We start from the raw sequence: 23341 nt of genomic DNA, 5'->3' as shown, positions 1-23341 counted from the left end.
TTTATGGTTTCGTTACGATCGAAAGAACAATTGTGCTGATGCTGATCTACAGCAATTGGCTGTGTGAATATCGAGAATTTAGTTGTTCAAATCGAACAATTAGCGCAACAGACACTCAATTGATTTATGGTTGGCAGTGACATCACCTTTTGCTAACAAATTACATAATTGGGTTAATATTGAATAAAGGAATGAGTAAATGAAATAATAAAACCATAAATAAATTAAGCTGCTGCGATATTATACATATGTATGTAAATATACTATACGTAGTACATACATATGTATATGTATTAATCTGTTTACTTTGTATATGACAGATGAGTATTTTCGACAAAATTCCTTGAAGAATGAATGTTAAAAAAAGGTTCGGAGATATCTTTAAAAAATTAATATTTTCATTCTGCCAAATGTATCGAATATTCTATTCCGTCCGAACTTAGGTCCACCTTACTATTTTAATCATGCATTCAAATTACCTAAATGAGTATTTAATCGATTATTTTTCGCATTTTTCATATATCCACACTCATATATGTATACATATGCATGTGTATTATATGCTCGAGGTGTGACGATGAGAAAGTGTGGGCGTCGAAACGTTAATAATAATAATACTGAAATGCTAGCCATACGCAGAGGTGGGTGTAGATATGTCTGCACAATCCATATATGCAACGCTTGAGCATGACAATACATCTTAAAGGCACCAGACAACTCAACTTTTCAAGGGCAGCAAAGAGATTATTTGTTCTTAATATTAAGTGGCTTAGCGAGAACGGGTGTGTGAATACACTGTCTGCGGAGTTCTATAGTACCATGTGGGGGAATGGTATTATGCAATATGATCTTTAAAACAAAGAAAACAAAAAATTAAAAACTTAAAAACAACAAAAAAAAAACGTTTTAAAACATAGTCAGCATCAACACTTTAATAAGGTCGCCAGCGAAATAATTGAACTTGTCATTGAGCTAATTTATTTGATGGGTTCGCTCGGCAGCACGAGGATGTACGACTTCATTATGCCTAACTTATGAACTGCCAAAGCTTATGGCAAATTGGAAACGAAAGCAGACGCAGACAGACGGCAAATAAATAAATGTGTAAGCGTAACGTCATGGTCTCTGCCAAAAAAGCACTAACATAATTTAGACGGCAATTAAAGCACGCTACGAGTTTTGCACTGACCGAATCGATTGTTTCTTTCGGCGCGATTGGAAAAGGCTAAGCAGATGGCTGCAGCCACATGTTTGGCTGGTATTTAGTATTTAATGTATGTTGTACATAGCAGCATAAAGCTGCCAGTTAAACACATAAATACCAAACTCATTACACCATAATTTATACGCTTATTTTGAACTAAAAATTTGCCACGCGTCTAGAAATTCCATTTATATACAAGAAATATGTACATATATATGCATGTACGCACATATCTTCCATGCTCGAAATAATATTTGGAAAATTCACTAAGGCATTACCAAAACAAATCAACTACTTAAGACGATAATTATTTTTAACGCACACTTCTGTACATAAAAAAAGTTCATGTTTGTGCATCAATAAATTTCCTTAACTAAACAAGACAACAAGTGCAGATACTCTTACAAAGGCGCGCACATTCTATACCATACATAGAATCCACTCCTCTTCAAATAATATTTACCTTGTGTAGGTATACTTCAGTGTTGTTGTAACTGCATTCAGCGGATATGCAGTCGAACCCAGCAGTGAAATGCAAGGGGCTACACTAGTTTTAAGTCCTAGTACTTTTTAACTGCAAGCATTTATTATAATATATGTTCACCTATAGCATATTTAAAAAAATCGATTATCCTAGATTGAAGGACGAAATGAGTTAAATAGAGCTAAGTAAGTCTTCGATTCCCCAAGCGTTAGAAAGGAGCGAATCGAACAGATTGACAGCACTTGCGGTGCAATCTTGCGCTTCTGGCTTTTCTCGGCTCGGGCATTCGATTATTAGAAAGGAATATTAGAACGGAAATATCATATAACTGATATCAACTTATGCCGTACACGAGATTTATTATTAATTTTTTGTTGCTTTCATTAATTAGCTTGATAAAATTATTTAAATTCTGTTCAATTTAAACTGATAGAGCCATCATCCAACGAACTCGTCTTCATTCGGATCATAGTATACAAATCCTTATACATTTCCGTATTTATTATTTAATAGTACTAAAATCCTCTATGTGGGAACACTTTCTAAGGTAGATTAAATGTCTCACAAATGTAGATAAATTAAAAAAAAATTTAATAATTTAGTCCCATGTAGATTGGATCATGATTTTTATCCCACTTTGCACATATTCCAAAACAATTTTGAGAATAAAGTAATCGTGAAAAAAGTTGCTCCTCTAACATTTACTAGTGAAACTTGCTTTCATATGAACTTCTTCGAACAATTCGATATACTGGGTGTATGAACTAACACCAGATGCATCCATACCTACATATATATTGCAGTTTATGGGTGTTGGTATATTTATATTAACTTAAATTTTTTGTTTACATATGAAGTACTTTACATCACATCACCGCCACTTGACCGCAGGGAACCTTTCAGATTATATCGGATAAAGCAAATTCCCACTTGCTTCGAACACTTTACATGTGCCCACAAGTGCATAAACAAATAAACAATAGCATATCGACTGTCTCGCCTGAATTTCAGATTATTCATTCACGATTGAATTCTTACACGTTTTCACCCTATTTGCCGTTATTGAGTGTTCTATTACCTTAAAAGCTGCAAGAAGATAAGATGACCTCCAACATATCTGGAGGTAGCTTGACATACTACATATTATTCTTAGAGGTTTAAAGTAAGAATTGAAGAAAGCAGTGGATATCTATATTCTACATCTATATAACGGTTATTTTAGATGTCAGCAGATTTAAAGCGGATACCCGTGAACGCTGTAAGAATACTCGTATGATAATGCTAACGACCATTTGCTACTATTTATTGAGTGCGTCTAGTTGTTAACCAACAAAGAGTAAGCACTACAAAAGCACGAGTTTAGAGGCTCTTCTTGTCAGAAATACATTTTCAAATCATATTTCCCCCTTATTACAATTTGTCAAAAATTTATATATATATATATTTAACTAATAATGGTCGATTATGTCGATTACCTTGCGCAAATTTATAGTAAGCATAAAAATATTTTTGTTAATAAGGACTGACAACACTTGAAATTTCGAAGTTGCTGGTTGTCAACAATTTCCTATGAAGGTTTCCCAACGATCCACAGCCGAGTGCAGCCATATATAATATTATTATCACTCAATCTTGCAACTTGTATGATTTAGAATGTGCGAAGTATGAATATACATACATTCGTAATTCGGCGAAATTGGTAAGAGATAGCAATTAAAGCGCTGATTTATATACACAGGAAAAATTTTATTTACCTACATTACTTTTTAATCGAATGCAAATCGAGCTGAAACTGGAATGGAGCTCTGCTGGAAATTTGGTTGTGGTTATTAATAAAATAGCAATCGGCTGATAAAACTTACGAATTTGGTCTGAACAGAATAATCAAATATGTATAACAGCTGATCGATAATCGAGTAACCTGCTGTGCGAAAAGCAATAACTGTTTCCTCAATAATAATCTTAATGTATTAAATAATTTGGCTGTGCGAAAAAGTTTTTGCATGCATTACAATAGTATGCTTTGTGTCTGAAATAATCACTTTAAGGCCAACCTGTCTAACACAATTTTCATGGATTTGGTGTTGGAAGAAGGTTATGATCGACATGTGTAATTTTTACCTCAGAGTCACATAATACCAATCGAATTAGCTTAAAGTTTAATATTTAGATACATATACAGTGGAACTTCTCTAACTCGAATCACCATAATCTACAAATAAACTTTGAGTTAGAGAGACTTCGAGTTATAGAATTTTCCTTAAAACGTATACATTTTCAAAAAGCTGTAAAATATAGAATAAATGTAAAAATTGTGATGGACATACGTTAAAAGATGTTTTCTGTAATTTCGTTTGTTGCATTTTGCTATTGTTTGTCTCTTGACGTCTATATCTTATGCCTTGTGTTAAATGATTTATGCAATCCGTTATAGTAATATCATATTTTTTTCTCCTCAATACGATATAGAGGGACTCTTTTAAAATTCTACCTCTATAGTAAAATTTTAAATTTTGTATTATCCCCTTGTCGAAAAGTTCGATTTATGGAAGGAAATTTGTATGAAAGTTGCCCTCTATTGCCACTTCAAGAGTTCGAGTTATGGAGAACTTCGAGTTATAGAAATTCGAGTTAGGGAAGAAAATTTGGCTTCTAAACGCTATTGCAAATACTAGTGTTCGAGTTATGGAGATATTCGAGTTATAGAAATTCGAGTTATGGAAGTTCCACTGTATATGGTACAAAAGTTATTTATTTTATTTCACTATCTTATATATTGTCGAATATATTTGGTATGAACTCAACCAGAGGCATGTGGATGCTAATATTCGATACATGGGAGCTAGCCAAGATTTGAAAATATATCAATTTTTTACGAGTATGCCTCTAGAAACCTATTTATTATAAATTTTGTTTTTTTTGACATATTCACGATGGTGTTCAAGATGGCGTTGTATCAAAAATGGTTGTAGTTGTAGCTTTAATTGTCACTATAATCCCTAGATTATTTCATTTTCTAGACAGATAATTTCAATGAGTAGTATTCAATTTCTTAGAATTTTTCACACTCATTTCATTCATTTGTTTTATTTTGCTATATAATTATGCTCTCTCACACTCCACACCATACAATATGAAAATTTGAAACGAACGGTAACTATAAGTACTAGTTAGCTTGTGAATAGTGTAAGCTTACGTATTGGGCGAAGATGTGTTTGTCGAATTGTTTGAGTTTAAAGCTGAGGCACTGCATGCCGTGGAATGCATCTCAAAGCTTTGCAATTCGCTTTGTACTGTAACTGTAGGAATTAAGAATTTCCGTTTTGCAGGAAAACTCTAATTTGCACACTTTAACGCACGCTTACACAGAGCGTAATGCGAGACTACAGTGCTACGCACAAGCGTTAAAGGAATACAAGTTTGCTATTTTCACTATATGTATATTATACAAAATGAACACAAACACATGCAATTAGCTATGCATGCGGGTTTTTAGCGAGCACTGATTGTTGATGACACGCGTCGTTTGCGCTAATAAATTAATTAATATTTAATATTTATTTTTAAAACACATGAACACGCATTTGTTATTGTAAATGCGACACTGTGCAGATTTATTTCACCAGTTCACTTGTTTTGCTATTGAATTTTTTGGCAATTTTTTGTTTCAAAATCTTAAAATATTTCGTGGCATTTCTTTGTAGTACACTTTCTTGGAATATCACTCGGTTTAGTGTTCCTCCTCCGTTCGGCAGACAAGTGCTTTGCAAATATCAAACCGCTCAACACCACACGCGTACGCAACAAAACTGAAAGTGAGCCGCTATGACGATGATTTGCTACGACAGAGCCCCAAAAAATGTAGCAACAACTTGAATAGGCAGCAGCAGCAGACAGTAAACAAACAGCTCCAGCATCCAGGTTGGGCTGTGTGCTTCTAGTAGATCAATCTGGCGCTGAACAATAGGTGGCTGCCGCTTTGAGAATGTGTGCGTCCATATACTGCGGTATGTGGGCAGGTATGCAGCTACATCCGAGTATAGTATGTGTGTGTGTGTGTATGGCGCGATACTCGCTTATGTGGGCTTTGTTTATTTGTACGTTGGCCAGCTTTTTGGCGGCGACTCCCGCACCTTGCCTGTTGCCAGCTCACCATTGCCAATTATTTGCTCGGCGAAGGCGTGTGTGTGCAGGTCGTTTTATTTTCGCTAATATATATTCTTAAATACCATTCATGTCATGCTGGCGTTGCTCATCGCACCTCCAAGTTGTAGCGGCAGCAAAGTTTGTTTACGTAGTGTATGTATGTATGTATGTATGGGAATTTGTGTATTTTTTTCGTGGTTTGCTTATGTGTTTGTTGTTCATGCGAATGCTTTGGAAATCTCTATGTATATGTATGTATATAGACGTTGAAATACTCCATATTACGAAATATTACACATACGCAGTGGCGCAAATGCTTTTCGATGATGTGAAATGATGGAAAAAGATTTAAAAAATAATGATAATAATTACTGTCAATATGTATATGAGATATATGTATATTTGTGTGTATATAAAAATTTATTAATTTTACTTAAGCTGTTTTTACGTGTGACCATAGTTGGATTATTAAAATTTTAGAATCAAGAAGATTGTGTTTTCAGTGACTTTAAATCGATATAGTATTAACAAATCAAACTCTTATATACAAAAAAGTGTATATTATACTAAGTACATTATTCAGATACAAGAAACGCTTTTAATAATTTTCCTGAGTGTACACGTCATTGCAAATAAAATGAAAAGTGCAAAAATGCCAAAATTTAGTGAAATTGATAAAACAGCAATTTTGGCTTTGCGATCTCAGAACTTGAGTATGCAAAATTTGTGAACAAGTAAAGTTTATTTATACTACTATCGCCTTTAAAAATATCCAAAGACTGGGTCTACAAAACGCAAAACTGGCTCCGGGCACCTGAACGGGCTATCGTCAAAGATTAGACCACCATATTAAAGTGGATTAGAATTCGGAACAAATTCAAAACCGTTGAAGACATTAGAATCGCACGTTCGCAGAAAAGTTGGTGCTTCTATAATTCATGTGTCAGAAGTACCGTTAGGCTAGGGGGAACCTAATGATCTGGGAGTGTTTTTCTTATCATGGTGCTGGAAAGTTGCCCTTAATTAATGGAAATGTTAACTCAATTAAATATTTACAGCTCTTACTGGAGAAGATGGCCCCTTCAATTGAAGAGTACGTTTCCTATATGGACAACTTAATTTTTCAGGATGAGTCTGCACCACGCCATCGAGCCAAATCGAAGTATAATTACTATTAAAAAAAGATCGAGTTTCTATTGTATAGTTTTAAGAATATTTTTAATAAATATTTGAAATTCAAATATCGGCCAAAATATAATGGCTTCTAATCGAAAATGAAAAGATTGATTTTTAACTGAAATATATATTTATGTTGGAAATACTTATATAAATCTAGTTGCCTAACAAATTTTATCATATAACTCTTTGTTTTTAAAGAAAATCAAAAAAATCGAAAGATCACACTTTTCTAGTGTGTTCACCTTTTTGTCCGCTACTGAATGTTCTGCAGCTAAATCGAATCGGACTAATTATCACACCACCCAGACACATACATATGTTATAAAGATAAGGCAATGTCGTGACGAGCTTCATGCATGAACTGAAATTAATTGCAATGTAATAAACTGAATATTTATTCGTTTCGTATAAACATAATTTTATTTGTAACAATTGTATACATACATACGAGGGCTGCTATATATATTTCTGGCCTAATAATGAAAATAGGAATATTTATCAACGAAAATGGTTTTATTGTTTTTCAAAATATTCTCCATCAAGATTTATACACTTTTGCATGCGCTCAAACCAATTTTCGAAGCACTTTTTTTGAGCCTTTTTTTGAGCGATTGTCAAATTGTGCGGGATCCAACGAGAACAAACTTTTTTACGGCCAGGTGTTCATGCAATATCGAATGTATGCTGGTGAGAGAAATGCATAGGCATGCCTCTATCTGAAGGTATGTTACATGACGGTCTTGCATTATCAGTTCACGTACGGCATCGATGTTTTCTGGCACAACGGCTGTTTTTGGACGACCTTCACGGAATTTGACTTTGAGCGAGCGTCGGCCACGATTGAATTCGTTGTACCAGTTTTTCACAGTGCTATAGGATGGTGCTTCATAGCCGTACAAAAATTTTAGTTCATCGATGCACTCTTGTCGCGATAATCCACGTCGAAAGTTGTGAAAAATGATCGCACGAAAATGTTCACGAGTTAATTCCATTTTTTGGCCGAGATGAATTTTTAAATTCCCTGTAAATAAAACAATTCACGATTAAATGACAAAACGTTCTGAGCGATGTTATGCTAAAAAATGTTAAACTTTCCCATGGAAATGTCAGATTCCACCTGGCAACACTTCGTGTTGCCTAGGCCAGAAATATATATAGCAGCCCTAGTATATGTAGAAAATAGGAAATAATTTAAAAATTTAAATTAAGTTATTTGTGGTAACTTAAAAAAAGAAACAACATTTTCTATTTACTTCAATTCTTTTAAAAAAATGTTTTTAATTAAGAAAAGCTCCTTTTGGCATCTTAGATTTATCCTCGCTGGTAGTGTGAATGGGAGTCTTGTTATGTCAAAGTTGACATTAATGCTACTTACACTACCCCAACCATCGCTCCTCTCAAGTGCCTGTTAGGGATAGCAAAGAAAAAAAAACGTATTACTTGATTAATCCATTCGATCCCATTGTACTCACTTGTGTACAGGTCGAAATGTACACTTCTTGAAAGTATGCAAATATTATTTTGAAGAAAGAGTTAATTTCATGATTCATACAAAAGCCTTATACATGAATTTAAGAAACAATGATTTCATATATGGTTGGGCTTTAATGGGTTAATCTATAGAATGGTTAATGGAAAGAAAAAAATTAATTTTAATTAATTGCAAGGTATTAATCGATTATTTGGCCCTTTAATTTTGTTTTAATTGTTCAAATAAATATAAAAGAAAAACATTTAAAATGTTTAAATAAAGTAATTCTGCAAAAGTTTAGGATAAACAGCTTAATTTCTTCCCATGTTTCGGCAATGTTTCGTTTCAGGTCTAAAACTTATCAATTCCAAGTATTGGCTCAGAGTCGGATAGTCTTCACCACTTATCTGCACTGTTATAGTTTCTTATCATCTTTATAAAGCTTATATAATTATTTAGTAATTAATCGATTAATCAGAATACTAAATTCGATTCAATCGCTTTCTAAAAAAAATACTCGAGTAATGCTAATCATTTGATTAACTTGCCATCCCTACTGTGGAAACAAATGAACTAGGACTTCTAGATTTGTGATTGTATTCATGATGTGCTCTCGTGCAAAAATCGAGTGTGCTTTTTTTCGAGTGATGAAAAAGTAGAGTTTGTTTCTTCAATTTCAGTTGCATCAAATGTGGAGCATCACTTAGGATTCTTTCAACTATGCTTATGCGCGCTTATGGTTTAACACTTGTATTGGATCTGATCTTTACAGTTGAATCATTATAAATCGGGGCTTCACTTAATATTCTCTTATCATAATATCAACTTTATTTAGACTTTTTTTTAAGACAATTTTTTTTACTATTAATTAATTGATAATTATCAATTCTCTCTGTCAAACTGCCGGAGATAAATGTGAAAAGAACATGATCTAACCTGATGAGTTCTTAATCAAGCACATTTTTTTATCGAAAAGAACAGATATTAGGAAACTGAAATAATAAAATTATCATACATAAAGGTAAATTGTATCTATATGCAAATTAAACATTCTAGTTTTGTTCGGGGAAGTCTCTTGGCAAGATGGAAAATTGGCTTCCCGTCGTATCTACTAAACAAGCTTCACGACCTTCGGGCGACCTTCGATACTTAATAATCAATGTGCCAATGACATATTGGACACATTTGTCTATTAGTTAAAATTACAATATATTGGTAGTGGTATTAACTTGCATATATGTACAAATATATATAATATTTATTACTACATTTTTTTCCATGAGGACATTATATACAAATATAAATTTCGTGCAATATATATACCTAATAATTAATAAATACATACATGTATACGAGTATATTAGAAAATCATAGCAATTTTCAACAAAATTATCCTTGACTAGCTGATAATTTCTGTTTCTGAAAACGTAAATTTGTGTTTATTTACGTTTACTATTTTTATGCGCGATCTTTTTATTACTTTGTTGTTCTTGCTTTGTATGCTTTTGTTGTTCTCTCTTCCTTTTTTTGGTAAATGTTCAATGAGTTCACTTGCGGCATGGCGTCATGTGAGGTTTTCCATATGGCGTGGCTTCTTCACTCTTCTGCCGCTCTTGCTGCCACACGCTCCACGCACAATCTGTGCTACAAATTTCAAATGTCTTAACGCTACGACTAGTTCGTAGATGGTTGTTGTATGAATTTCGATTATTCTTAGGAAGTGCTGTCGATTGAATTGTGGCCTATGCGCTTCAATTGACAAGCCGGCGCAGCTGGACGAGTGGGGTTTCATGTGTGAGTACTTAAACTTAAGCGCTCCAAAGTGCAGAATACACAAATAAGTAGATATCTAGAGCATACATATGCATATTCCCAAATATTTTCCACTTTGCATATCTACATATGTATATAATATAGAGTATGTGTGTATTTATTATTTGTATATCCCCATTTGACATTCGCACAAGTGGTCTTCTTTAATGGCGTCTCAAATTGCCACATGCGCAAGCAACTAGCTATTGACGGCTACTACTTAATTTCAGTCACCACACATACACACAACACATAATATTTATATTAGCATACTTATGGGTACTTAAATACGACAGTTTTGTATAAATCTAGTGGTCTGGCCATGCATGTGGGGGCGCAAAGTCAGTCAGTTCAGCAAGACATTTGAATTGTTGTGACAAGCACTGAATTTATCGCTCAGTTTGAGTTCGTCATTTGAAGTTCGTATTCTTATGTTCATTTCACATCGAGAACATGATTGTGCATACATACATATTTAACATACATATGTACATATAATGGTATGAATAAATGCGTTTAGTAGTATTCCGGTGACTTTTTAAAAATTTGGTGGAAAATTACTTATGCAATTTGCAAAAATATAAAAAAAAATCACATATCAACTTTTTGTGACTTTCACGAATTTACAATTGGATTTTTATACTCTCGCAAAGAGTTTTGTTCATATAACGGTTGTTTGTAACGCCTAAAACTAAACAAGTTAGATATAGGATTATATATGTATAATACACCAATGTGATCGGGTGACGAGTAGACATGACATCCGGATGTCCGTGCAACGGATAACTTGAGTAAAAATTAAGATATCTTGACGAAACTTGATACATACTTATGTTCCTTGGGACCGTGAGAGGGTAGCAATTCGAAATGGGCGAAATCGAACTACTACCACGCCCACAAAATGGCGAAACCCCAAAACATATAAAGTGTCATAACTAGCCATAAATAAATGTATGCAAGTAGTATTTGGTACAGAGGAGCACACTAGGAAGGGTTTCCCCTTTTGGATGTCATTTTTTTGGGGAAGTGGGCATGACCCCACCCTCAAATATGTTTTATATATATTTGTATCTATCTCGTAAACCAATAAAGTTATATAAACCACACTTTCTGCAGTCGTTTCCCTAACGTACCCCACTACACACCATAAAAATAGGTGAATTAGGATTATAACTACGCCCACCTTCCATACAAAGGTTATGTTGAAAATTACTAAAAGTGCTAACGAAAAACGTCAGAAATCATTAAATTTTACAGTATAAATGGTGGAGGCAACCTGCACTTAGATTTGACTAAAATAGAAAATTAACGTGGCGTCGCCTACTTATGGATCAAAAACCATAACTCAGAAACTACTCGACCGATTTTAATGAAATTCTATATATATTATTTTCTTGACTTCCCATATAACTCAATTTTGAATTCCAACTCATTCGTTTATAATATATACATGTTGTATGTTTGAGCAGAGCTCTTTTGTCATCGGACTCATAAGTGAAAGAAACGAAAAAGGTAAATAATTACGTTCAATACCAGGTATTTTCGTCTGGTTAGCCTCATTATTTTGATATACATATCTAAGCTATGTCTACATCAATAAATTTGTTCGTACTTTAGTAATTCTTCTTGACAATTTCCTCAACAACTACTCATCGTCATCTCTATTTCTTACTCAACATTGTTTGTTATCGGTTTTTTAATCATACTGATTTTTTAAAGGGTGGGAAAGAGTGTCGTCTTGTCAACTATTCGTTGAAAAGTTTTTGTGTAGTCAGGTGTTTCTCAATCGATTATTATAGGTCGCTATTTTTAATTTTATTTGTTAACTGATATTCTCAAGGTACCAGGTTGTTCTCAATACTACTATTACTATTTCAAAAGCGTATGAAAGTTCTTGGTATCCTTCGTCGTCAGATGTGATCATTTGGAGTACAAATTAACATTAAATCAATAAATCTAAGAGAGCTCGAACATGTTTTCTTAAATTTACATAACGTCTTTAACGTTTTGTAAGCCCTATTCTTTTGTAAGAGCCTCGTCGTAAGTAAATACAAAAGGAAGGGTAGAATAAATATTTATTTGACATTCACATTATATTTTATTAACAGTAAACGTAAATACTTTAGCTTTGTTCAAATTTATTTCTTTAAAAATACCTATAAATATAATAATTTATTCCTTTTTGTTTACTTATGTAAAATGAACTCAAGCTACAAGAGCTAAAATAAAGAAAATTCATGAGAGTAGAATTTTAGGAAATACACCGAGGGTAATATGTTATTTTTCAATGCTGCCGATATGCAAAAATATTGCCTAGAGCATATTGACCTACATACCTGCATACTACATATGCTTGGAGCACCTGCAGAGCAAAACAACCAATCTTTGAGTATCGGGAAGAAGACCAAAAACGAAGTTATTTCAGAGCATATTAATACATACGTGTACATACAGGCAATATGAACAATTTATAATGCCTATACAATGCGTACACTTTTGTTTACTTTTAGAATGACCGCCTGCACGGTGAGTTTTAAATACTATAGTTCACTTATACGTACCTTACATGCATATCCACATACATATGTATATATGTATAAGCGTGAGTCAGCACGTTCTATCCACTCATGTGTGAGATAATAAGTATGATGTAAAAATAGCAGACATGGAATTTTTTAGATATTTAAGCTAATTTGGATTAAATGTAAACAACTAAAAAATTATGTATTGAGATTAAGCGCAAACTGAACATGTGCTCTTGTGGAAACTGTTTTCATATTTCGAATAAAAATAGTTGAAGAATAGAAATGTCGATTATATTATACTAAAGTATGTTGAGCTACCACCAGCATCGTTTATTTTGAATGATTCGTAGAAGGATTGTGTGTGTCTGTAATTCGCATAGAAACTGTTCAGCCTTGCAATTCGGCGTCAGTTGGAGATCTCACATGTAACCAGGTCACTCTCCAACGGTGTGGAGGTCTTCCTCTGCTCCCACCGGCGGGTACTGCATCGAACACTTTCAAAGCTGGATTGTTTTCGTCCATTTGGACAACATGACCTAGCCAGCATAGCCGAACTATGTCAATGTCGTTACGAACTTATCTACAACTTCAAAGTTGTGACTATCAACAGTGACGTGGGATCCAGACGCGAGTACGATGTTTGATGACAGGATATTTCGTCTTGTCCTCATTCACCTCCAGACCCATTCGCTTCACTTCCTTATCAAGACGGGAAAAAGCAGAACTAACGGCGCGGTCGTTGCTTCCAATAATATCAATTCCATCTTCTTGTACCTTCTCTATTTAGCTCTATTGCTCTTATTATATTTTCCAGCATCCAGTTAAAGAAGTCACACGATAGTGAGTCACCTTGTCTGAAGGGCTCGGAGAGGTTCTTCCCGATACTGATGGAGCTTTTTGTGTTGCTAAACTTTAGCTTACACAGCCGTATAATTTTTACGGGGATACCAAATATAGACATAACGGTATAAAGTCAGCTCCTTTTCATGCTGTCAAAAGCAGCTTTAAAATCTACTGAATTTTATATACATACAATTATACTATAAACTTGGTTAGACCTGTTACGTCCCATCCCCGATAGGGATTTTCTTCATTTATTTATGTTGTAACACTATCTGCTTAACTTCGAGAAATTCTAAGGCAATCTGTTAATGATTTCTCTAATTACACATGTGTGAAAATCAAATCAACCGATATGTTGCATTTCAGCATATTATTCTATGATATAACAGAGAGACCTTAACCGAATTCAAATTTATAAGGAAAGCGCATCGAAAAGATCTGATGTGTCGAAATTGGGGCCAAAATGTTGTCCTATATTTTCGGCTCACCGTTCTGTTTAGTTTCCTTGAGTTCAAATTAGGATCACATATTTACCACGTAAAGTTTGAAATATTACTGAGGAAAAACAAAAAGGAAAACAATTAAGGAAGGGCTAAATTCGGGTGTCACCGAACATTTTATACTCTCGCAATTTATTTATTTAAATTTATTAATATTATATAAGACACAATGTGACCCGCATATTCGTCATATATATTCTATAAAGTTATTCCATTGAAAGTTGGAAACCCTAATATTAGGATAAAAGCACCGAAGTCCTCATTTTCGATATATGGGGCCTTGAAAACCTATGATCCGATTTCGGCGATTTTTAGAATGGGGCTGTCACACTATAAACGTAGTATTTGTGCAAAGTTCTACACCGATATCTTCACTAGTGCTTACTTTATATATTATAAAGTAAACGATTCAGATTGTCTTCAAAGTCGAGTAGTTCCTAAGATATGGGTTTTGACCAATAAGTAGGCGACGCCACGCCCATTTTCCATTTTTAAAAAAATCTGAGTGCAGCTTCCATCTGCCATTTCTTATGTGAAATTGAGTGTTTCTGACGTTTTTGTTAGTGAGTTAACCCTCTTTTAGTAATTTTCAACCTAACCTTTGTATGGGAGGTGGGCGTGGTTGTTATCCCATTTCTTTTATTTTTGGACTGTATAAGAAGTGGCGAAAAGAAACGACTGCAGAAAGTTTGGTTTATATAGCTTTATTGGTTTGCTAGATATATACAAAAAATCTATTTGAAGGCGGGGCCACGCCCACTTCTCCAAAAAAATTGCATCCAAATATGCTCCTTCATAGTGCGATCCTTTGTACCAAATTTGTTGTTAGCAACTTTGTTGCGAGAGTATAAAAAACAGATCTGAAGAGACACAGTACATTACCTTTCTTTCGCAAAAACAAAACTATATGGCCAAAACGTTTCTTTTATATTTTTGGAGATTCAGTTATCTTGATGTTCACCAAAGATTATGCCTAACCACACTTGTAGCGAGGGTCAGACTTTGAACATAACCTAATCTAACCTAACCACAAAACGTATGGTACATTTTCTAGTGTCGAAGATATGTATAGTTTTAGATCTAATTAGTGAAAATATGAAATAAATACAAATTTTGTTCAACTTATCATTACTTCCCGACTATTCCTCGAATAATGTAGACAATGTAGATATTCAATTCTTTGTTTTCTTTAATAAGTTTGAACCTACTATAAACAATATGTACAGTTGTAATGTTTTTATTTTAATTGCAGTTATTTCTGAAATCCACCTAATGGCTAATGAGGCACGTGATGAGCATACGTTAAAAGTAGCGGTACTTTACAGAAAGATTTCACTGTAATGATAAAATGAAATTCAAACACTTCAACTATAAACAAATATGTTTTCATATATACTCCTTCATATATGGTATGCATGCAGTTTATAAGCAGACACAAGCACTCTGAACATGTGTGTATTGTATTTGTTTTCAACCAATTTGTATTCGCTGTGTGCGTCCATTACGCCCTTTGGCGTAAGGCTAAATGTCAGTGGATCCATAATTATTGACTTTCTAATCAGAGCTGCATTTCTATTGCATGGCGCAATCACTAATTAAGTGTCAATTTCGATTTGACAAGCGATAATGTCAGTTGTAAATTGCTTTGACAATCAGCGCCGTGACCAATGTTTGGAAAACATTTTATACATTTTGTTATTATATTAACTGCTCAAATTCAATGAACACAAGTAAAATATAATAGTACATATTAAGGTCCAAGTAAATCCATAGTTCAAGATGATAACATCTTAAAATTTTCAATAGAATAGTAGAACTGTAACATAAGTGATATACGAGGGTTATATACGAGGATGATCAGATGAGGCAAAAGAAATGAGAAATATTTGCAAAAGTTATGATTTATTTCTCAACATAGTCTGCCTTTAGCTGGACACGTTTGACGCATAAATGTTCCAAATTCTTTAATCCGTATGGATAATACGTTTGCTGGAATTCTGCTAAGTAGGTCAACGTGCCATAAGCTCCTCAATCGACACAAATTTCTGATCGGTTTGTGATCTTTTCAAATTTGGAAACAATAAAGTCATATTCGACGAAGAGTGGATGAGAAAGCAGTTCGACTAATTCAAACAATTTGGTAGTGGCGACGATGTAGTTGTGGGTAGGGGTGCAAATATTGTGAAGTGAAACATCGATGGTTCCATTCAAAAAAACATCGAAATCAAAAACTACGGTCATTAAAACAACGATGTACCGAAACAACGATTTATTTTGAACTTTTTTAACGTATTTTAATAGTTAGTATAAAAAGCTAATTTCAGAAGCAGAAGCATAAATAAATGAAATATAGTAGTTAGTACGTCTTATATTGATAGATTATATTTCACGTAGCTTTATCTGTCTGTTAAAACTTTTTCTCAATAACTAACAGAATTTTAAAACAACAGCTTGTGCAAGCGCACATTCTACTAACGAATTCTCCTTATTTTATAACAAAACGAATGGGAAGTAAAATTTTAATATAAAGCATCGACATAAAACATCAATGAATGTAACATCGATACTTTTAGATTCGAATTATCGATGTTTCAAAAACATCGATACCATGTTTGTACAGGTAAAGTCCATAGTTTCGACGTTAATTGGTCTCTGGAGCTTACCAGTGGGTCCACGTTTCGTCGCAAGTTTCCGAACGGCACAGAAACTCTTCGAATTGCAATTGAACATTTGGCCTTTTGAGTTACGACATTATTTTTGGAATTAAGCGATGTGTAAGGAGGTTTACTCGTATATTAGCGTTAGCTGCTTAATGGTGCAGAAAGCTATGAGCCCAATTTATTTTATGTTTGTTTAAGTAAATTTCACTTATGCAAATATATTTTATAGCTAAAGTACATGAGAACACACGCACATTTATTTTGCATGACGCAAGCGATTAATAAAATGTGTGCTGAAGCATAATTATTTATATAATATTCCATCATGTCTTCTGGTTCGCCTTTACTCCAAATAGGGATAGATCGGTATGCCATCATTATTCTGCGTTTGTTTATGTTGTAGTACTATATTATTTAAATTATTGCGATAGTTTTTGTAATTCATGACCTTTTTCTGTTGCATCTCATTCAACCAAAATTTGGAGGAGTCTTCGTACTTTGCTGGCTTGACTCTACTCCGAAGAGCGCGCAGCCACTGAAATGACAAAGTTTATCATTAATCATACCGACATTTGTGTAAAATAAATTTACTTTCGTGTTCTTATGACGACGGCGACGAGACATTTGCATGGTACGGCTAGCGCAATAGGGACGCACAGTGACGTAATAAACTATTTCGATAATCGAGAAGATGCTGAATCCCATGAATAAACCCAATATACCACCAGTGTTGGCTACAGAGTACAAAAATGAAATATATTCCGCCATTGTTTACATTTTACACAATCTTTTGTTGCTTACAAAGAAACTCAGTGAAGCCGAACATCTCCGATTTAGTTGTGCTGCGCAATATGCTAGATAAGTAGTAAAAGTTCACAATAGATATCTCAGAGAAATTCGTAGCTGAATTGAATAGCTCGGGCGGCCACTCATCGGCCGTTAAGAATTGCCCGTAAGTGATCGTTGTCGATGTTAAAGTTGTCCTGTAGCTCAGTTCAAAGCATGCCGGCCAGCAATTGGCGCAAGTAACCTTCTTGTCCGACGACTCGATTTGTGTTTGGACCTCAGTCGTGCAAGCGTTGTCATTGGGTCCACAGATACGCGCTGACGCATTAATGCGTGGCAAATAATAAAGTACGCAATCACATTTATCGATCAAAATTTTCGCTTCGCACTCGATCTCGCAATTCCTACGCGAATAGGTGCGGTAGTAGGTCAGGTCGCCCTCGTCGGAGAAAAGGCAGCGACGTTTCTCCTTACGTATGGAGCGTATGCCAGGTACAGCGTTCTCATAGATCGGTTCGACTGGAATGCGAGCTTCTCGTCCCGCTGTCACTAAAAATCCATAATTGGTCACCCTCGGTAGTTCGGCGGGATTATGCACCAATATCTGATGGTTTAATTACGAATCGTTATTACGCAACCAAGTTTATTAATTACATATTTTAGAGTAGCTACCTTGAAACCAACACTCTTCGATTTCGTGCAGTAATATTCGGAAGCTGAAGAGTTCAAAACAACTGTTAGTCCTAGACGACTGCCGGTGCCGCCTGACACACGTGGATAATAGTTTTTCGGTAGATCAGCATTGTAGCCTTTTTCAGGTGTCCAATCCATCGGTACAAAATGGTTAGATGATCTGGGCGAGATGCGGTCTTCATCACTGCATTGTGATAGCATAACAAATATTCAATAGTCTTTCTTCAGTTACCTTAGTATAAAGTTCTTAATTACCTGAAATTTCGTTGCATAAAAATTGGGTCCAAAGCATTAAATGTACAGCACAAGCCATCGTCTGTTAAAGCGGAGTTGAATATAACTGAGCAATTTTCTTGCAGTGCACCAAAGCTGCAGTACAATAGCATTTCTTCGCAGGGTTGAGCAACCTGAGATTTAAGAACAAATGTATAACTCAATTGAAGCTACATTTTAGCATTATTTTACCGCTTTGAGTATGGTTTTAAAATTTGCCCAAGTACCTCTAACATTATACGATTCTCCCAATTGGTTCTGTCCACAGAGGCTCATGAGTAAGGAATAATTTAAATTTTGTCTATAAAAAGAACTAAACAAATTCATTATATAGACAACTTTTGACTTTCGTTTGTAAATCATTGAATTGATAAGTTCTTACGTGGGTATGCCTTGTACTTTACTTTTAGATGCCTGGTTAAGGTTACATATGGTTATTGCTGGGAAGGGCACATCGCTGGCAAGTGTTTGCTTAGCACTAGTTGAAATTATTATCGGCGAAGCGGACCACTTTACATAGATGTTGGATATGAAATAACCGGATAGTATAACCACGCCAATAAAAGATAGCCCGAAAAATACTCTGAAATTTAAGGAAATTATTCTAAATAAAAGAAATGTACATATGTATGTATTTATATGCAGTACTAGCGGTCCATTATGTGTTTCGCTACATATGGAGTGAAATAAGAAATAAAAATTATTTTAACATCAAATTTATTTAAACAAATAAAAAAAAAATGATTATAAATGAAAAAGCGCTCGACCGATTTTCACATAAACCATCTACTAAACAGTCCGCACAAAACCAAAATTTGGTTTGGCTATGAAAGCCCATTCTTAAGTTACATACATAGATAAGAAGGGCGAAGTTTGGTGCAGCTCATTATAATATACAACCGCATATTGAACTAATTAAAGGGGTTCATGGTTATTTTAATTTTAAATCTAGATTATTTCGTTGAACCAAAAAGTTTTTGAAAAGTCACAAAACTTTTCTTCAAAATAACTGCTACGACGCACAATAGTGTTTAATATGATAGTCCGACACGCTCAAATCTAAAAATACCTTTCGGGTAATGTAATTTTGTCTTCGGCAATGTATTTCAAGCCATGCAAGGTTGTATTTTGTAAATAATATTTAACACTTTTCTTAGCCGCTTCCTTAGTGCAAAGATGATCATCTTCTATTTCCTCGCTGGAGCAATCGCTGCTTTTATGTTTGGGGCGTACTGGAGAAGTAAGAAAAAGTAAAAATAAGTTATTTTTCAATATTTCCAACAGCTTACCAAACACTTTCGGTTTTTCGGGTGTAAATTTCGGTTTTAATTGCACCAAGCGATCTTCGGCATAAATGCTCATGTTGCACCAACGACTAACACTCTGTAACTGTAATTAGATGATGGTTCCCGCACATATGAAGGCATTAGACAGGTGTTAGACATTGAAAAGATTTATATTCGCAAAGCACCACAAATCATATTTACTAACGGCAAATATTAAATCAATTACTGTAAAATACAAGCTGACACGCTAGAGAATCGGTAAATACACACCTCTATGCAACGATCTGCAGGTGTCCATATTTCCAACAGTTAAATGGGTTTTTGCCCCACGACTCTACTAAATATGGTGTAAATGTTGTTGACTTGCAAATATTTGAATGTGACAAATAGTACCGTTACTAACAATTTGAGCTGACCTTTATAAATATATGGTGCATAGTTGTGTCACTTTTCGGTAAATACCGCGCTCTGTGCCAGTTGAAGAAAACCGTTCTTTGTGTTGATAAGTGATTACTCGTGAGCTAACGTGATTTATGAAGCGTCGCTATAGTGCTTTCGTGGTTGTAAATTGAGGAGACAGTTAATCGTTCAATTGGTCAAAGTGATGAAGTATTACATCTTCCGTGGTGATGTGAGTTCCTTGTGATTATATAATGTGTACGTTGGTGTTTTATATGGATTCATGAAACGTGTTTTGGGTCTATTCGCCAAAAGTGTACACGGTCTTCGCCAAGAATCGTCGGTTTTCCGTTCCGAGCTTGTTCGCCAAGATCGTATGCAGAGAAAATAAATAATTTCAGCAAAAGAAATGAAACTAAGTCCCATAAAAACTCCAATGAGACCACCGATGCTTGCTACAAAGTAAAAAAATATATATTATTTTCCATATGTAAGTGAAGTATGACCTTTGTATAATTAAAATTTTACAGCTTATCAGAACATTCCATTGTCATAAGAGTCATGTTTAAGAATATCTTAGATTAATAATTATGTAAAGTGACCAATTGTTAAGTGTTAAGTGACACATCTGTAAACGATCGAAGTCGGCTCGTACCTTTCTCACGAAATAAGAGAACTTCCGTGGAGTATAATTGTTAAACTGAAGATAAATTTACATTCAAATGTGAAGTTATAGTATATGGATCATTCCCTAACTATGACTTGCGTAAAAAATAAACTATGGACGTATCACAATATAACCGTAATTTTGCTGTAGTATAATAACTGTAATATTGTAACTTCAATTTCAACTTACATAACACATCAATCGAGTCAATGTATGGCGACTGTTTCGTACTTTCATAAGCATATCGCTTATGATAAAAGTTAGCAATCGCAATATTTTGTTCCACATAAGTATCAGTCATATTCGCGACGAGAGTGCGACTACCCTCCATTAATGACTTCTTCAGGTTAGCTGAAAATATATCAATTTTGAACTTTTTTGAAAAACAGCTGCTCCAACAACGTTGACCACATGGAATATCAAATCTTTTATTTTTCAAAAGGTACTTAATCTCTTGTACACATTGGAAATCTTTGTAACCACATATTCTTAAACTCGAATTTTCCGTTACCATATTAGAAGCGACGCAACCGCAAACCGAAAGTGTGGTTTCCGTTCTGCACTCGTACATACAATTCACGTACGAGTAGTGGGAAAATACTGATAACTTCAATTCGCTTTCGAAAACACAATTTCTTAATTGGCGACTTAAACCATGCAATTTTCTATCAGCCTCCAGATGGGTGGGGATAATACGAATGAATGACTCAAGACCAGGTGCAAGCAGTAAACCAGTTTCGTGTATGTTTGGTTCATCTCCGGGATTGTGAATTGTGACTTTGAAACCGGCACTTTTCCCCGATGCGCAATAATACTCATCTCTTTCCACATTTAAAATAATATTTAAGCCAAGTGTTTGTCCAAAGCCGATGGACCTCATCGGTGAGTAATATTTGGGTAAGGGTTCCTGATATCCTTTTTCCAAAGACCAATCCACGGGCTTGACGTTTGGTGGATATGTTTTGTTATAATTGATAGAAGTTGATCTGTTCCAAACAATGAATGTAAAAAATTCGAATAATTAAAGTTTAGAGACAATTAGTTAAAGACCAACATATTTGTATATCTGTAGACTGGATCCAATGTATTGAATGTACAACAAAATCCCTCGTCCATTATAACGGGATGGAAGAGTTCGGTGCAATTGTATTCAACGCCTCCAAAAGTACATTTCAGTAACATACGTTTACAAGATTGTGATGTCTAAAAATAGTTAAATACAAGACCTAATATTTGGAAGAAATATTTCATTATATTTAGTAGCTTACATTTAAAATAAAATCATTAATTGTACTCCAATCCTTAACGCCATCCAAAACGGTTATATTTGGTTCCATTTTACACAACAGTTTTACAAATGAAAATTCCTTAGAAAATCTAGAAAATAATAAAGTAACTTTTAGGCAGTTTAACCCTTTCAATCCCACAGTTGTCTCTTTAAAATTCACATCAAAGATATGGGGAGGTTCACAAGTCGGTTTATTTAAATAGTGCGCTATTGAAATACCACAGTAACGGGTGAGCATCCCATACTATTTTCTATTTCGGCAATTAATCATCTGGTGCGACAGAGAAAGACTCTGTACTCATAAAGAATATACGAGGATAGGAATCGCATTAATATATTATACATTAATACACAGTACACTCAATTTAACAATTATCGGATATTCTTCAGGTTTGGGTGCATATATCACACCAAACATATTAAGAGTATAATAAAATAACAAAAAATAGGACAACAAGTAAGGAATGGCTAAGTTCGGGTGCAACCGAACATTTTATACTCTCGCAATTTATTGAAGAAATTTTATTAAGGTAACACATAAATTTACCTATAAATTCGTCATACAGTTTAATAGAATAACGAAAATCATCCTATATAATGTATGAGGGCTGAGGTAATTCCTGAACCGATATCATTCATTTTCACCAGCAAGTTACACTATATTCAAGACTATACACTCACTTAATTTCGCTAAGATATCTCACATATTAACCAATACATATATGCATATTAAAGCCCACCGTATTTTTGAAAAACCTATAATTAGGTATATGGGAGCTAGGAGATTTTATTATCCGATTTTAATAATTATTGGAACAGAGACATACTATTAGAAGAAAACAATTTCCTCTGAATTACATTAAATTATCAGAGAGATTTATCCATATTTTCGGTTAAAATTTACCCTTAGGCGCTGAGTTCAACATGTTCGATATCTGGGGCCTTGAAAAGTTATAGTCCGTTTTCGACAATTTTTTCTCAAGTAAAGCCAGAGATGATATGCACTATTTGTGTAATGTTTTATTCCGCTATCTTCATTGGTTCCTTATGTATACATTATAAAGTGAAGGAATCAGATGGAATTCAAAATTGAGTTATATGGGAAGTTGTCGTGGTTATGAGCCG

At 34.3% G+C, this 23341-nt stretch overlaps 2 protein-coding genes across 2 annotated transcripts in view; both read right to left on the bottom strand.

Moving 5' to 3' along the window:
• Positions 1 to 5136, bottom strand: part of LOC105216443 (scoloptoxin SSD14) — a 28042-nt gene extending 22906 nt beyond the window's left edge. Inside the window, exon 1 of the mRNA XM_011190925.3 lies at positions 4885 to 5136. Coding sequence (XP_011189227.2) covers positions 4885 to 4955 — 71 coding nt within the window. The 5' untranslated portion in view covers positions 4956 to 5136. The remainder of the gene's footprint in view (positions 1 to 4884) is intronic.
• A 12031-nt stretch (positions 5137 to 17167) lies between these two features.
• On the bottom strand, positions 17168 to 19938 carry LOC105216476 (pickpocket protein 28). Its single transcript, XM_029043007.2, has 9 exons — positions 19866 to 19938; positions 19646 to 19808; positions 18959 to 19159; positions 18769 to 18889; positions 18559 to 18710; positions 18283 to 18487; positions 17626 to 18214; positions 17416 to 17558; positions 17168 to 17359 (listed from the first exon to the last, which is right to left on the bottom strand). Exons 1-9 carry the CDS (start codon positions 19936 to 19938, stop codon positions 17168 to 17170), a joined length of 1839 nt encoding a protein of 612 aa, XP_028898840.2.
• Positions 19939 to 23341: the final 3403 nt, after the last annotated feature.

Source organism: Zeugodacus cucurbitae, chromosome 5 (genome assembly GCF_028554725.1).
Source record: "Zeugodacus cucurbitae isolate PBARC_wt_2022May chromosome 5, idZeuCucr1.2, whole genome shotgun sequence".
In the NCBI taxonomy this organism is placed as follows: Eukaryota; Metazoa; Arthropoda; class Insecta; order Diptera; family Tephritidae; genus Zeugodacus; species Zeugodacus cucurbitae.
Note: the sequence above shows the minus strand (reverse complement) of the source record. Positions and strands in the feature narration are given on the sequence as shown.

Bases quoted from the DNA above. Each gene is read 5' to 3' on its own strand.
- LOC105216476 (XM_029043007.2), bottom strand. From the start codon at position 19,938: ATGAGCATTTATGCCGAAGATCGCTTGGTGCAATTAAAACCGAAATTT. The intron at 19,160-19,645 runs GTATTTTTAGAT...CTTAAATTTCAG, and splicing joins AAAATTACATTACCCGAAAG to AGTATTTTTCGGGCTATCTT. The intron at 18,890-18,958 runs GTAAGAACTTAT...GAATTTGTTTAG, and splicing joins AAAGTACAAGGCATACCCAC to TTCTTTTTATAGACAAAATT.